The 16,491-nt window shown below is 34.1% G+C and overlaps 1 protein-coding gene across 3 annotated transcripts in view; it reads right to left on the bottom strand.

The window, feature by feature from the left end:
• The window catches only part of LOC113500463 (acetylcholinesterase-like), a 67,373-nt gene that overhangs the window by 23,360 nt on the left and 27,522 nt on the right, over window positions 1-16,491 (bottom strand). For all 3 annotated transcript variants that reach the window (XM_026881270.1, XM_026881271.1, XM_026881272.1), the window contains exons 2-3: window positions 8,691-10,008; window positions 83-225 (exon numbers count right to left, since the gene is read on the bottom strand). In XM_026881270.1, the coding sequence (XP_026737071.1) occupies window positions 83-225; window positions 8,691-9,876 (1,329 nt within the window). In that variant the 5' untranslated portion in view covers window positions 9,877-10,008. The remainder of the gene's footprint in view (window positions 1-82; window positions 226-8,690; window positions 10,009-16,491) is intronic.

Raw genomic sequence — 16,491 nt, 5'->3', positions numbered from 1 at the left:
CGTAATCCCTATCCCTTGACCTTTCCAACCGATATGAATTCGTTATAAACTCGGACTACAACTATGTATGTATAATACTCACTTGAAACACAATGGCCTCCCTTTTAATTTTTGAGAAATCCTTGAATATAGTATCGACGATTTCTAGAAATTTCTCCCGCTGCAAAAAACTGGGGCCATCCTTTTCAAAGTAGTCGAGAAAATCGTAGAGTAAGAAATACGTTCCTGAAACGAGAATACATAATTTATTATGATAATGTTGCATTAAAAATGAAATGCGGATGCAAATGCTTTAGATGAAATGTTTTGAATAGGGACATTGGACGAAGGAAAAGGTTGCATATTTATCGATTTCGCATAAAACATACTTTTCGTCAAAGTTTATTCGAATGGGTTTTCTATTCAAATAAAATTACATTGACGTTTTTTCTTAAATTAATGCGAATATTATGCTATCCAAACGAGAAACCGAAGCAGCCTTAGGCTCAGTATGGCTAACGGCAACAGGGCCCTCCTTATAACATATTGCATGGCTATCGGCGATGTTGAAACTCAACCTTCTTTGTACACAATATTGTTTCTTATCCCAACAATTTTCATACGCGTTTTCACTGACAGTCATATTTTAAATATAGCCTCAAAACATGGAAATGAACAAAATTTCTCAGAAAATCGTAACCTATAAATAAAGCTATACAAATTTTCATCATAATTTTCATCATATTATTTTGTCAGCATATTATTTTTGGAAATGCAGGTAAAATCTTGACACTTTAAATATTTACTAAGCTAATATAGTTTAAATTAGAGTACCGATTAGACAACAAGTGAACATCAACGACGCAACAATTTACCTGCAATTGATTAAAACATGAAAACGAGATCATATTTCCAGGTCATGTATCAATAGCATACATAATAAAGTAACATGAGATATTACATATTAATGGCAAATCGATGTAACAGTTTCATTTATTTATTTAAATCTGTATACAAGAGCGGTCATAATTAATAGGTCTGTAACGGTGGACCGTTTGGTCAGTGCATAAAGGGTAGTCAGACTCTTTGTGAGCTTGTTAACTTTTTCTGCCGTGGCATGAACAAGCAATTGGCAAGGTAGCCCAGTTAAACGTTGGCCTTCATCGCGTTTGATTAATGCATAAAGTAATTTTTTTTTTTCTGCCTAGTTAGTTGTAATTTTGGATACTATGCAGGTAATTCCTATAGAATGTTTTTATTATGCCCTCTAAATGTTGTGATTTGTTCTTTTTGACAAATTATATCGTTTTTTGCTGTTTATTTGAATGATAAATTTTCATTGCTAAAATTATAATTGTGCAATGCATAAATTTTAATTGATGATGAAAACTTTTAAATTAATTGCCAAATTTTTGTTTTCATCAAATTTTACCATCACCCAAATTGAAAAACATTGAACATTTTAATTGTGTAACAATTACCATTATTATGTACCCTATAAATCTACCACCCTTGAAGATAAAAGATCGTTATACTGACGCAAAAGCCTTTCATTCTAAAGCGACTAAACAAAGCCTTTTGAATTTTCAATGAGCGATGATTGCAGGGCCTTGGGTCACGTCAATTAAAAATGGGTCGATATGTAAGTGACGACGAATAATAATATTAGAATCAAGACAACGTCGCCAGAAACTAATAAACAGCGAAATAAGGTTATCACAGTGTCGGAGGAACTAACGAACTATGCCGAACTACAGAGGAAAGCCAACAAACCGGAAAACCTTGTTACTGATAAACGAAAATACAAGGAGCTTGTTATGTGAATTAGTCATTGTTTTGAATAGAGTTTCGCTACGTTTTTGTTTTCGGGGTGATAGGTCATTGACTTGACTTATTGTAATGATGACTTCATATTGAGAATCCTAGTTGTTATGTTAAAATGACATAACATATCCCTGATTTAACCTTAATACTGTACATTTTTTTTTTGGTATTTAAATAAACATACCCATTTTTTATTTACATACTTTTTTCTCTTATTCAGACTACGTACAAAACCTATTTATTTATTATTTATTACCACGGACCTTAAATAATTTTTGTAAATTTCGTGTACCTACAATAAATTACAAATGAATTACGGCACAAAAATCAAAATAAAAAAACCTTTATTCCAAAAGTATTTAAACAAAAAAAGCAAAAAAACTCTTATTGTTTTTCATTCTATCGACACCGCTTACAGACATTCCAAGTTTCAGAACGAGGATGTCGTTCGGAAATGTGACCTGATTAGCGTGAAATTAGCGACACGCAGAGTTTAAGCTTGCTGATTAATGTCCTTAATTCTAGCCATTTTATGTATACTAGAGTAGCAGCGGTTGTTTTGTTTGGTTTTTTCAATTGGATTCAACGAAATAGGGAGTTGGTATGAGGATCCCAATTTTCTCTTATTTCATTAAAACATATCGAAGATTCTGTACTTGCTTTTGCCTTTTTCTCCACATCCAGATAACCAAAAAATATTTTGAATCACGTAGCTTCTCTTTTAATTTATTATTGATATTATTATTCAATTAAATTCCCATACTCGAAAATCCTTTACCCAAAATATTATTACCAGTACAGATTCCATTGGAAATCCAATACGAAATCCCTTTGAACGTCAAAGTGATTTCGGACGTACCGCTGAATGCGTGGTGGCTGTAAAACCACACGTCATCTACACCTAGCAATCTCAATACAACGTCGAAAACCTCATGTAGAGTTTACAATCTCACACCAAAGGCAAGTGGGTAAGTGGTTTTCACATTGTAGGTAATTACCATTTTATAATGAGCAGTCATTCTCAGATTGAACAATATACCTTTTAAAAGTCCTTGTTTCTTTTCATTTATGTTTACGAATTTAAGAATCATTTTTGAGAAAAGGTACCTTTGATTTTACTTACTATATGTAAATGGGTAAAAAACCTACGAAATCCAAACTCGTACATGCCACTTTCTAAGTTAAAAGTTGTTGAGACGAAAGATTAAAGGTAACTCGACCAAAAGAGATATAGGGTTGCTAAGGATGTACCAAAGAGACTCTCGGTAAATGTGATATTACTTCGAATTATATTATAATCTTTATACTCATTTTTCCCGTAAACGTCTTAAAAGAACCGATGAAAAAAAAATGCCTTTAGATAAACAATGAATTACGGCGAACCAATTAACTTTGTTAAAAAAAAACAAAATTGTTAATATGGGCCGTATTGCATTTTCAGTTTCATGATATCTTTAGCGTTCTCTTATGAAGTCCAGGTTTTTTGCGGGGTCAGATTTACAAAAAAAGTCCTCCCGTATAGAAAACATATTTTTTAATAAACTCTTTTCTGTTCTCTCAATGTAATAAAAGTTTTCCGAACTGATTCCAAGTTATTGTGTTCTGAGCCGTTTCACAACAATCCGGTACGGATCGATCAATGTCATCTCGCCACCGTGTTCTCATCCCGACTCTTTTTGTATTGTGTTATTATCTTTTTATAAAAGATCTTCAAAGACATATTGGTTGGTGAGATTTAAGCACAGAAAAATACTTTAAAAAGGCAAAAAATATGTAAGCTGAATAGTAAAATATTTTCAACGAATTGAGAACATTCTTTTACAACAAACATTGAAATTAAGGTTCTTGAATTTATAATAATACTGTGTTTATAGTAAAATCACTAATATTTATTTTACGAGAGAGATTTTTGAATTTCTACTTTAATATTTACTGTTAGTTCTCAAAGAGTTCATACAGTCCAGTTTTGTTACAAATTTTCTCAATTTTTTTTTGATTCTGTTTTCTTTTAAATTTTATTGGTTTCAAAGAATATTCTCAGGGGTCAAGGGTACTGTCTCTTTCTTGATAAATACCCTTAGGATTCCAGGAACAGGAAATCTGTTTACTTAATTCCTTCCAACGCAAATTGAACGCTTTAGTTTGTCAAAGAAATTGAAGTAGGTAGAAAAGGTAAAAAAATCAAGGCTTTTATTGCCTTTTCAAATGTTGGAAGTTGATTTGCCGATAAAATGGTAGGTACTTATCTAAATAATTTGATATTGTAAACCATTAAGCCTATTGATAAATCGTAAACATGAGCGGTTATAATACCCGTAAAATTTTGCTTTTTAATTTTACAAATTTACACATACCTGTTTCGAACTTTCCACACCGAGCGAATATGCAAATCAAGGATACATTTTACCTTCCCAATTTCACCTAAATTTATTCAAAAATTACCCTAAATTGAGTTACAAATACACGTTTAAGCTTTCATATCCACAATTACATAAGAAAAGCAAACAATATGAGGGGAAATTAAGTCATGAGAATTAAGAAAAGTCGACGAATACCTTGAGCAAGTTAACTTTAAGCGTTTATCGCGTTATTATATGATTTATGTATTACACACGCTATAATCGCGTAAAAATGGCCGCCATTTCATACCTAGAGCTCGTGACATTGGAACTTCGCAATCCACGTTTGTACGGTCAAGGTCAAGTTGAAGTGGGCACCGAGGGTGAAATGTTTCTAGAAAACGCCTTATTGTACAATTTTTATTTCAAAGGAAAATATTTGCACACATTCCCTCAGCTAATCAAATAATTTCATAACCAACTTTTTTCTTTACATTTTCAACGAAAAACATTTATTCTTTAAAAAGTCTACAAAGTAACGTTTACTAATTTAGTCAATCACTATTTTTCGATGAATATATATGAAACAATACGAAAACTGCAAAGATGAAAAATATTGCAGACAAAAGCGCTATCTTAAAAGGACTGATTCAAAATCTTCAGCATGTCAAATAAATTATATCTATGGGAAATATAACATCATAACAGAACTCATATTCATGCAATTTTACTATTTTCGAATCCGTAAAGTCTAGCTTTTAGGATTCAAGTGGTGAAAATACAAGAAAATCCTTTGAAGGCTTCAAACGTGTCTGTTGCAATATCCCTAGCACTCGTATACGAGGCGACTACGTTAGTAAATACGGCCCCTATTGCATAACATCGTGCATTGCATTTCCTTGAACTTGATAAATATGATTTCACGTTTTCTGCCCTGATTTATGTGCCTTTGAATATTTTACTGTGTTAGCTTAGTAAGCTGGGATAGGTTTGCAATTTATGGAAAATGTTTCCGTGTTTACACGTTTCTCACTTGATTTTAGATGTGATTTTTATGCCTTTTGCCGAAACATGTTTTTTTTTCAGTTTTTATAAACTTTTATAATTCATGGAAATTTAAAAGTCATTTTATAAATCAAAACCACACAATACGTTTCGTATTATATTAAAAAATACTTTTCAAAGAACCTTCACTATCAGTAACACAAGTACCATCTTATAAGCTCCTCTTAAATTTCATTACTTTTTCTCGGAAAAGTCCATCGCAGTCAGTTGTAAAGAGAACTTATTCTACTTCAGCGGGCAATAATACCATTGCTATCGATCGCAATTATTTGAACTAGCAAGTACTGCTAAAGGTAAATAGTTTTGTAACAGACGGTTCGATATTGCAAGAACTATGTTACATAGAATCCAAACTTGGTTTTGTTAAGAGTTATTAACAAAAAAGTATCCCTTTTTTTGGTATTCTAAAATTGATACGTATCAACACTTGACATACATTTTTCTGAAGAACTGAAGACTGCTAATCAACGAACAATATTACACTAATAACGATACAGCTAAACCGTATCATTGAAATTGAGATCGAAATTCAACGAATCAAGACAAGCTAAATCGTAAAATCGAGTCGTAACTAAGTCAAAAAGCACTCAAACGTTCTCAAGTCACTCCCAGTGATACTCAGAGACGAGTAAGGTATTAAATATTCCATGGGTTTAAACTTATGATGGATGAAGATTCGTATGAATATATTGGCAAAGCAGAGGAAAAAGCTCCTTTACAAGAGAGGCACTCTCTGGAATGAAATGTAAGGGAGAGAAATCTTGGTAATTTCTCTTCTGATTAATTTAATTCCAAATCCCAAATGAACTTCAAATTGATTGTTTTTAAATCCAGTGCAAAATGAGATTAGTCAGTCTGCTTCAAAATAAATACGAAGTAATTTTCTTTGAAGAAATATGAAAAAGAAAGTTGCGAAAGAAATATGTTTTATTATATCTTTTGCTTTGATAAGACGGGTTCGTCAAAGTTCAAGTCTGGCTTCATACGTGATCGGTTTTAAAATGTCTTAGTACACGCAATCCAAATAAGAAAACAGTGAACTCTTCTACAGCTGGATATTGTTAAAAGAGTGTTTAATACTCTTATTACGCTTAAGGCTTTTCTTGTTGGCCTACATAACTTTGTATTACTCGCACAAACCTACCTAACTATCCTTTCTTCTTGTTTTGAACCTCTCTGTTCCTTGAATCATTTTTTTTTTGTCCTACTGCTGGATAGTGGCCTCCCTCCATTTTTTTAATCTACACTTTTTATGGCAAGTGTTTTTCCATACTTAATAAAAAATTCTGTGATAAGATCAGTAAATTTTCCTTGCTCTATAGTTTTTATGCTATGTAGTTTTGTTTAAAGGAGCGTGTACTAAAGCTGGTCAACTGTGCGAGTAAAGCGGAGCTCAGTCAAGATGCACGGTTGAAATCCAATTATCTTGTTCTCGGCGGACTTTATAACGAACGGAAAATTGCTTGCTAGGATTCTTATTTCATGTTTTTTTTTCTTGAAGGGGTAAGAATCTACACGTGCCAACCGTACCTGCGTTTAATTCTTCCTTATTTCTCTGAGATATAACATAAAAATGCAAAATGTTTAAGAGTCAATTATTTGTTACGAATATTTTTAATCGTTAGAATTTTTGAACAAAATTATGAAAAAATAAGAACGACTTTTCCAAGGTCAGTCATACTAATGTTATACAAGTCTAGGTAAATAAAGGCTTGTTTTTCTTGGAGTCACACTTTGTGAACGGAATTCACGTCTGAAAACCAGCTAACATAACCTCATTTAGCACTTTTTATCCAAATAAATGTAGTAAAGAATTTTGTGGAATAAACTTAACTATCTGTATTTACCTTATCACGAATTCCATTATTTGAATCATTTAAGCAAATCGTCGGTATTTGAATATTAATCAAGGTTTGTTATTCGATCAAGCCTTCGATTATTCAACGAAATAGTAAATAAGAGAGTACGATATTTTATTCGTAAATGGAATTCCCTTGTAATTGTAGTATTCGTAAAACTTTTGATCACATTTTATTTCTTTATGTAATGTAATGTTCCACTTTGTTTAATAGCGTAATTATATTTCAGGGGACTGTCAGATATTAAATTTAATGAGACATTTATATTGTTGAACATAATAACAATATTCTTAGTCTTTAATATTGAGTTCTTCTTAATCTTGTATTATATGAATTTGCTGCCAAGAATGTCAAGATAAATTTTTCCGAAGCTTGAAGCTAATTGAGTTAATTCAAATAAAGTGCACTTTAAAACAAAACAAATTCTCCGAAACCGCAAAGGCAAGGAGGCAGTCCAATAAAAAGCAAATTTACAAAAGTCTCGAGATTTGTTCGACTGGTTTAAGACAGAGCTCCAGGTGGCAATAAAATATCTCATTTTCTGTAAGTTGTCCTTAGTTGAACGTGGAGACGTTCCTCTAGCGGGGGGTGCGTGGCAACAGTACGTAGGGGGTGGCAGGGGGCGGCTCGGGCGGCGCCTCTACGTGGGCGAGTCTGTAGTACTTGGTAGTACGACCTGCACGGCTAAAACCCACAGCGTGTTGTTGTTGTGTCTACATAGATTTGCGCAGGCGCGTCGCCCCGCCACTACATACCCGATGTAAAGAACTCGCAGATACAAACGACCTCGGATTCCACGCTCCACACCAAATATTGATAAGTCGTACGTAATAAGCTTTTTACTCATTTGCTTTCTGAATGTGTCTGGCATGTCAACTGTCATACAGAATACGATTTATAGAGACATGACAAACATTTTTACTACTTTTATAAAAGTCATAATGTCACACGTGAGGGTTGTGGCACGCGAAATCTTCGGTTTCCTTAACTTGGTGTTGTATATATATTATGGTATATATTACGACCAGTTGCCAACTTTGTGAAAAGATTTTCATTTAATTCTTTGATCGAATTATGATAAATAGGCTGAGGCATATAAATTCCAAGTATCCCATTTAAAAATTACTAAAACCACCAAATACAATTACATTAGTGGAGTGTCCATTCAGTTATATAAAGATAAACATATTTGATCTGTAATTAATCTGTAGTAGCCAAGGGAATCTTTAGATTACAATATTAAAAAATATGTAAATATTTTATCATGAAAATCCTTTTCACTTAAACTGATGAAGCCAATTTACTATCAATATTTGATTTCAAATATGCTAGGCTCTGTTACACGAAAGTAAAATTTTAATGTCAATCAGATAAATCGATTCTTCTGTTTACTTGTCACAAACAGGTTGAAAACCACTCTGTGTTATTACTTTGTGTAAAATACTCCAGCACTAACATGTTTAAACTTTCAGTCAATATTCTCCTTATTAATATTAAAAACTGGCTATATAAAATGATGTTTTAATCTCAAATTAATTTCAGGGCAATAATGGTAGCGACTCATCTCTCGGACGTGGTTCTAAGAGCCCTTGTAGAAATAATGTCATGAACAACAAAAACTTACCTTCGTCTTGATTGCTTCCCAGAAGTACTTCGGTATTATGAAAATTGCCTTCCTTCATCATTGTGTCGGGATCTTTGGGCAAAAACACGCCGTCGACTGTCGGCGCTGACGGGAATCCCAATATACCGGTATAAGAATTCCATTGCTGTACTGATATAGTTTTGGCATCAACTCCGCGCATGCAGTCCATTACTAAGCTCGGGTCCGCAGCTAGGAGACTACTGTTACAATTACAATCATCAACCAAAACTGTTCCAATGACTTGTGCCCGTTCTCCCGTCATCCAACTCCATGGAGCATTCAATGTCCCTGATTGCAGAATACCTCTTTTGAACAAGCCCTTCATCTCTGGTGATAGCATGTGAAGGCTTACGCTTCCACCACCAGCTGACTCTCCAAATAATGTTATCAACTCAGGATCCCCACCAAAAGCACGAGCATTATCCTTTATCCAACGAATCGCAAGCTGTTGATCCCATAAACCCATATTTCCCGGAGCTTCTTCGCTTCCCGGTGAAAAATATTTATTCAAGTATAAAAATCCAAACGCACCAACTCTATACTGCATGGATGCTACTATAACATCACTGGAAGAAGCCATTATGTCCGCTTTATATAGGTCGAGTGTTGCCGTACCACTCATGTAGCCTCCGCCGTAAATCCACACAAGGATTGGTACTTTTGGCCTTTCCGCGAGAGGTTTATCTTGATGATGGCGTACCCGTAAGTGTTGAGGAACCCAAATGTTTAGATACAGACAGTCCTCTGATATGTTTGTGTTTGGATTCCACATTTCTTCCCCTTCGAACCCAGGGAAATATTCATACCGTTCTTGGTAACAGCTGTTTGGCATCGCTGTGGCTTCAAGTACTCCGTGCCATGGATCGATGGGTACCGGTTTGCGGAATCTTAACGGTCCTAGAGGTGGCTTGGCAAACGGTATGCCTGTGAAAATGTGTACCTCTCGGCCCATAACTGTTTTCGCATAACCTTTGACGAGGCCGCTCTTAGTCTCGACGATGAGCGGGTCATTGTGGAAGTTCTTTGGCGCCGGGCTGGTGGTTGGCGTGGTCTGAGTGGTAGATGTCGTTGTGTCGTGATGATTCGCCCACGACCGTCCCCACGCACCAGACACGAAGTACCACAGCAGGAGTTTGGTGAACACAATCTTCGTGTTGCTGATCATTTTGAATGTTTTTATATTCACACTGGTATTAACGAGATGTGTCAGAGTACAATCTGAAGTAGTCCGCCAGCTTTATGAGATACTTATTGAAACACATTTCTAGTGCCACTCGATATTCTGTTGAGGTCGTACCTGAAAAATAAAAGAAAATATATTATTATTAGTAAAGTGGATAGTGTCTTTCAGACCGTAGTTTTTACTTTTATTGTTAATAAAATATGCCAAGTATCGTGTCGCATTAAAAATGCTGCTTTGTCATGGAAACCAAATTCAACAAGGACGACATTTCACCTAGCTAGTACGAGTATAATAGGTACTTTTATAGTCAACAAACTTAATTATCTAAACGAAATTTACCAATAAATTGGGAAAATATCAAATTGGTGGCGGGTGACCTGAATGATAACATTGAATAAATTATGAACACTAAAATTAAGGTACAATCACTAACAGAAATCCATATTAAAGCAAATCCATTTTAAAACGTAGTTTATATTAGTTAATTTTTAATACCTGCATTCCTTTGTATTTTCTGACAAAAATAATATCCAAAAGTGATTGATGAATCACTAAAATTTAAATTTACTTTTGATGTTGACTGTACTGTCTGTGCGATGATCGAGTGCTATGTCCAACGTATAAAATCGTATTTTATATCACATAATTCTGTTTTTCCTTTACTTCTTTGCATCATATAATAACGCTATTTAGCACAATACAAAAGTGTTTTCAGTTAGCTGGATCAGCAAGTCGGTAGATAAAATAAATTGTATATAATAATTTGCTTCGTTACTTCTCCTGTCTTTCAAAGCGACGACGATATCTCGCTTGGCCAACCAAATAAAATAAAATTAGCTATAACACACATACTGCTTTTCGCAAATTTTAAATAAAACACAATAAAGTTTCAACCTTAAACAATCATCAATCATTTTTTGTTCGAAAGATTACAATACTGATAACATTCTTTGATTACCAGGTAATTTAGATTCCTATGGCATTATAGGTATTCCGGTGTTAATTAAACAAAATTACTAGCACCATTAAAATTGCGTATCGTTTACAGCGTTAACGGTAGCGTGGAGATTAATTAATTAGTCGATACCAACGGTGTAGGGTAACAAGAAAATGTTACTTATTACGGTGATATTATAAAACTAAAATGATTAATTTTATAGCTTGAAGTGTTCTTATTATCTGTGACTTTTAGATTAACTTGTAGCTTACGTAATTTGATAATGTAATTATAGAGCTAACGTAATTTTAGGTTTTGAATTTCAGTTAGAGCAAAAAAGTGTAAAGAAAGAACGGGCCGAAAATAAATTGTCAAAAATTCTTCGATCGTTGACGATGAGAAAAAGTCAAAATTTATGGAAATTACAGTTTTTTTTGGTATGTGTCTCAGTATTGTTATTGCTATATACAATATGACCGATTTAATCAGTGTTAACGATTGTAGAGACGTCACTAGACAAGGTGGCTCGTTTTATAACTCGACCGCTCCCATAACAAAATGCTCCTATGTTCAACTAAATTGGAATAACATTTCTTCCAAAGAATTTGTTCATGACATTAGTTCCTGTCTACGAGTTGTGTGATAGGTTTAAGGATAAACTTATAGCTGTCCCATTGTCGTCACGTTAACAAGAATTCCACCAAAGAATTGTTTTCCGATTATCTGTGTATTTATTTCCTGAGAAATTCGTCCGTCCTTCAATTTGTACAACGAGCTGAGATTGAAGGGTGCTCTTACTTTTCAAGACTTGGCTAAAATACAGTTAGGGTGTATTCTTAGAATTGTATTGTAAGTCAATATTCTAATATACACTATAGCTTTTCAACTCTTTCCTTGGGTGTTTACAAAGTTATGGAAACGAGACGAACCTTCACGCATTATATAGTGAACCTTTGCCATTTCCACAATTCTTATTTTGAAAAGCGGTAGGCCGCCAAATGTCAAAACACTTTGAGATTTATTGACTTTGTCAGTTCTTAATCCTGTTTTTCGGCTCCTAATATTATTACCTTCATTGTAAATATGACAGAGACTTTAATCTTCATTTAAAAAGCTTCAAATAAATTCAAGACATAATTTTCATCATTGGCCTAGCCTTTTCCCAACTATGTTGGGGTCGGCTACCAGTCCAACCGGTTTTTCAAGACAAAAACAACTAATAACAAAATATGTATCATACATTAAAATATTTTGAAGTATCCCGACAGTTATTATTAAGTACAAAAACTATTTGAACGTGGTAACGATAACAATTACATATACAAGCTGAATAAAAAAGGGCTAGTATTTTAGTACAAAATCTAACAATGTAATTAAATTACACAGCGAGATACTCGTACAACATATTATAAAGCAACACGCGAATCGATAATGAAACCTCAAACATTCGACAAAAACAAATGGTAAACGTTGTGGTTGGATATTTAATTTTACCTAAAGAGAATATATCGTCAATACATTTAGAGCCCCCAATGATGGCGTTACGTCATTCAAATGCAGAGCGCTGGAGATATTGATTCCTTTTTAGAATATACTTGCTCCCAGATATTTTTACAATCCATGCTTTGAAATTTCAATGTACGATAGCGTTTCAGTGAGATTCCTTTGTAAAATCTTCACCTAGACGTGTGTACGACGTTGAGTGATTATCAAACCTGCGTTACTTGTAAAGGTAAGCAGAAGAGAGAGCATAAGAAAGTTGCTCTACAGCAATATAAGTATGTAGACTGCCTCACTGCCAGATATAATCAAGTCCCTTACAAACATTTCCATAAAAATGTACTTAAAACTTATGTGATCTGTGACGGCAAACATTAAGGAAAAGCAATCATAAGAACTGCACTCTACATTATTTCCCTTATAAAGCGACATTGCCACGAGCGGTTCTTTAAGAAAATCTATGCCCAATGAACAGGCTAATCAAATGATCAAAGTCACTGGCATTCGAAGATGGATCGCGAAACGTGGCGTGCTAACTTGAATCCATTAGCTGATTCTGAATAAAAAAAAATACTCGTGTCGTGAAAATGGTAAATCAATCACAATCAAATGTACGGTGAGTGGATTGTGAACGTAATGGTGCTACATGCGAGGGCGGGCGCTATGACGCTCGGTAGACTCTAATAAACTTTAAAGAATTACATACAAACCAAGTTTCAATCAGTAAATGTGGAAGATGTTAACGATTTGAAGCAGAAGTAAGAAGTAGTGAAAGAAATGCAGAAAATCTATAAGAAAGCTTTACATAACATGAAAATATACCTTTATATTACAATAGTTTTTTTTAACATTAAATGATCTTGTTTTAATATATCGCTGTCACATTGTTTTAATTCAAAGGAAACAAACTATATGTATACTTTATAATCAGTAACAGAATAGAGTTGCACAACATATTCAAATTACGTCATAAAATCTGTACTAACAACTTCACAGATTAAGATTTGGTCGTAATTACGTGTTGACTGTCGTAACTGCGACTCTAGAGTGAGAGAAGCCATAAAATACTGTTTATGTGTTCCATTTTAAGTATATGCATAGAGAGAATAACAGAATCAGATAATGTTACGGCCACTAAACGCGATGATACTGGCATACAATGTAATAAAATCTTCATTTGTTTTATTTTATATGAAAGAGACTTTCCAATATTTGTAACCTATATGTTTTTGTATAACAAGAGCAGGGGCCGGTAGCGTCTATATGCGTCACAATTAAAAATGACAAACGATTTTGAATCTAATCTACGTGAGTAAAAAGATTAGAGAAAAGCCGCAGGGCGTCCCGAAGCCTTCCAGCTACTGTGTGCCGCTGGTATGTCAGTGGGGACTGACCCTTCAACATTTTTGTGTCAAAGCAATAAGGGTTAATTTTGCAACGATATTGTTTTATAAGCAAGTGTAGATCATCCAGAATATCCCAGAAATTCAGCCAAAACAATTTCTTTTTTAAATAATACTACAAACTATCTATAACAACTCAAAAACACCGTAAATTGTAGTAGCATAAGATTAGAAACTAAAATTAATGTGTCTTGTTAGAGTGGTTCAAGAATATTAAATAAGATCGCTTAATCGAATCTCATGACCTTGACCGAGTAGGTCACGTATTAAGGTCATTTAAACATTTTGACGCTCGTTTGTGAGTCGCTTTCAGTGTGACGACGCGGAATAGATCCACACTTTATCATATTCCAGCAAATTTTATACGGAAGTTTATCAACAAGTCTTTTTTCGCCTAGACATAATTTAAAACCTGGGCTGTCTCTTCATTCGATTGATTGGTCACAATTTTAAATCAACTTCAAATGAATAAAAAAGCAGTTATCGCTTTAATTTAGATTCGAAGCACAAAATGTGTGAAATGCGTGTTTACTCCACATACCAAAAAACATTAGAAATAAATGGAAATTGAACAAACTTTTTCACGGTGTAATACAGATTTTATCGTATTAATAATAGTGGTTTTACACGAAGAATATAAAATGAAAAGCTTAAGTGCCGTATCAAATCTGGCACATAGTTACAACATTCAACAGATAGCCAATAGAGGGTTATTTTCAATTCTGAGGGCCTACCAATACATTATAAAGTGAAGACTGTTGCAGTTGTGGAAGCGAGATGACACTACACAATGTTAGAGCAGGGTCTCTTTTGCACAACGGGAAGATTTTACTTTAGGATCGCTGTAATGTGGCTGTTGCCCGCTGATCTAGGTGCCGATCGTCTGATCATTATTTCATCGGCCGCCCGGATCGGTCGCGGGGGACGCATAACCGTTGGCTTCGGGTACACCGCGCCAAGTGAAAATAACGGCCGGTAATAATATTTGTTACATGCTGATTTTTATTGTCGCCGCATGTAATGAGGTTTTAAATTGAATGCGACCTTTTTGTAACGCTGACATGGGTTTTCTTATTGAGATTTGACAGGTGATTTAGACGCTGTGTTTTATCTGTAATTTTAGCCATTAGGTAAATTACTTTGTAATGCAATTTTGAGCAATTGTACAAGTAAATTGAAATATTTCTTATCAAGTCTGGCAATAAACAGAAACTTAGATGTTTGTTCTTAGAAGTACTACCTACATCTTACATAACAATTATATGAGGCCGTTCTTATTAAAGTCCAAGTCAAAATATTCGAAAAACAATACGTATAATAGTATTTTTTATCAGAAAATCGCTGAATAAGAAAATTTTAATAACAGGAATCATTAAGACTGTTGTGCTTTTAACCTTCGTTTCAGCGAAGAGCAAAATTAAAAGGAAAACAAATACTTCAAGCTTCAGCAATTTGTAAACAAAGAGACTTCGTATTTAATAAGAAAAATAACTAAGATCGTTTTCTTAGATTTTAATGTATTATGTTTCGGTCATTGAACTTGATACCGAAGAACGATGTTTTATTGAGTTTTTAAATACGTTGCAGTTTTGTTTTCGATGACGGTTTATAATGTTTTACAAGCTTTTTTTTTTTTATGAAGAGAGCGAAGAACACGTCCTAGTCAATTCATAAACTAGAGACACATTGATTCTGTGTACGCAACGTACACAACATAAAATGATAGTGTGGACTCCGAATCAATCTAAAAAGTGTTCAAATAATTTATCTTAATATGATTCAATCGTTCAAATACTTGTACAGCACATTTCATGCGATATTCGATAGTCACTCACTTGAAAAATCAATATTATAGCAGATGCACTTTAAAGCAAATATGCTTTGAAGCGCTTTGCCGTCCACATAGGAACTATATTCTAAACAAGCAATCTGTGTAGAATAGGATCAATCTGTATCGAGGTTGATCAAATATACCGGTAACAGTCCTAACAGGATAATCTTTTAACCCGATTAACGGTCTTCACAGCAGATTGGGTCATCTTGCTTCTAGTGCCCGGTACGCTCTTAGGTACCTACAAATAATGCTTCAGCACTTCAGAACCGTAATTCATTTGTTACCCAACAAACTTTTTAGAACAATTAATAAAACAAATGCAAGCGCAACAATTTATCACGGAAAACAATTTGTATTTCGGCGGTTGCCGGCAGCTAAGCGTAAGTTTTCAATTTCGACGAAATTCTAACACTATTTATTTACTATTGAGCTGAATACAAAGCACACGTAAACTTGTAAGGCAATTTACCGACGATAGCGTGTGGGGACGGAAGAAAACCACCTTATTGGATTTAAGACAGAAATTATGTACAAAAAGAACGAGTTTCCCGAAAAGTTTGTGTCTCTACCTGTTCGCAATCAATAATCTTGTCATCGCCTTTCTCTTAGGAAGGCTTTTCATGTTCATTTCTTTTATTGCGAAACAATGGTATATACCTAGTATCAACATTTACATTATTGTATCGACTTTAAATAACAAATGTTTGAGTATTTTCTGGTAACGAATGTTTCATATAATCGCCCTGGTTAATCAAATCGATTTACGTGGTTTTATGACCAAGTTATCTTTTAACATTACGATTCGTTTAAATATGAATATTAGTGTTGGGTACTCCAACGTGTGTAAATCTGATGGCGTCGAACTGAACGTACAATGAATAAATGATCATGTGATCGGTGTGGATCCCAGATCAGCTGATAGG

Source organism: Trichoplusia ni, chromosome 14 (assembly GCF_003590095.1).
Source record: "Trichoplusia ni isolate ovarian cell line Hi5 chromosome 14, tn1, whole genome shotgun sequence".
Lineage (NCBI taxonomy): Eukaryota > Metazoa > Arthropoda > Insecta > Lepidoptera > Noctuidae > Trichoplusia > Trichoplusia ni.
The sequence above is the reverse complement of the archived record's forward strand: the minus strand, read 5'-3'. Positions and strand labels throughout refer to the sequence as shown.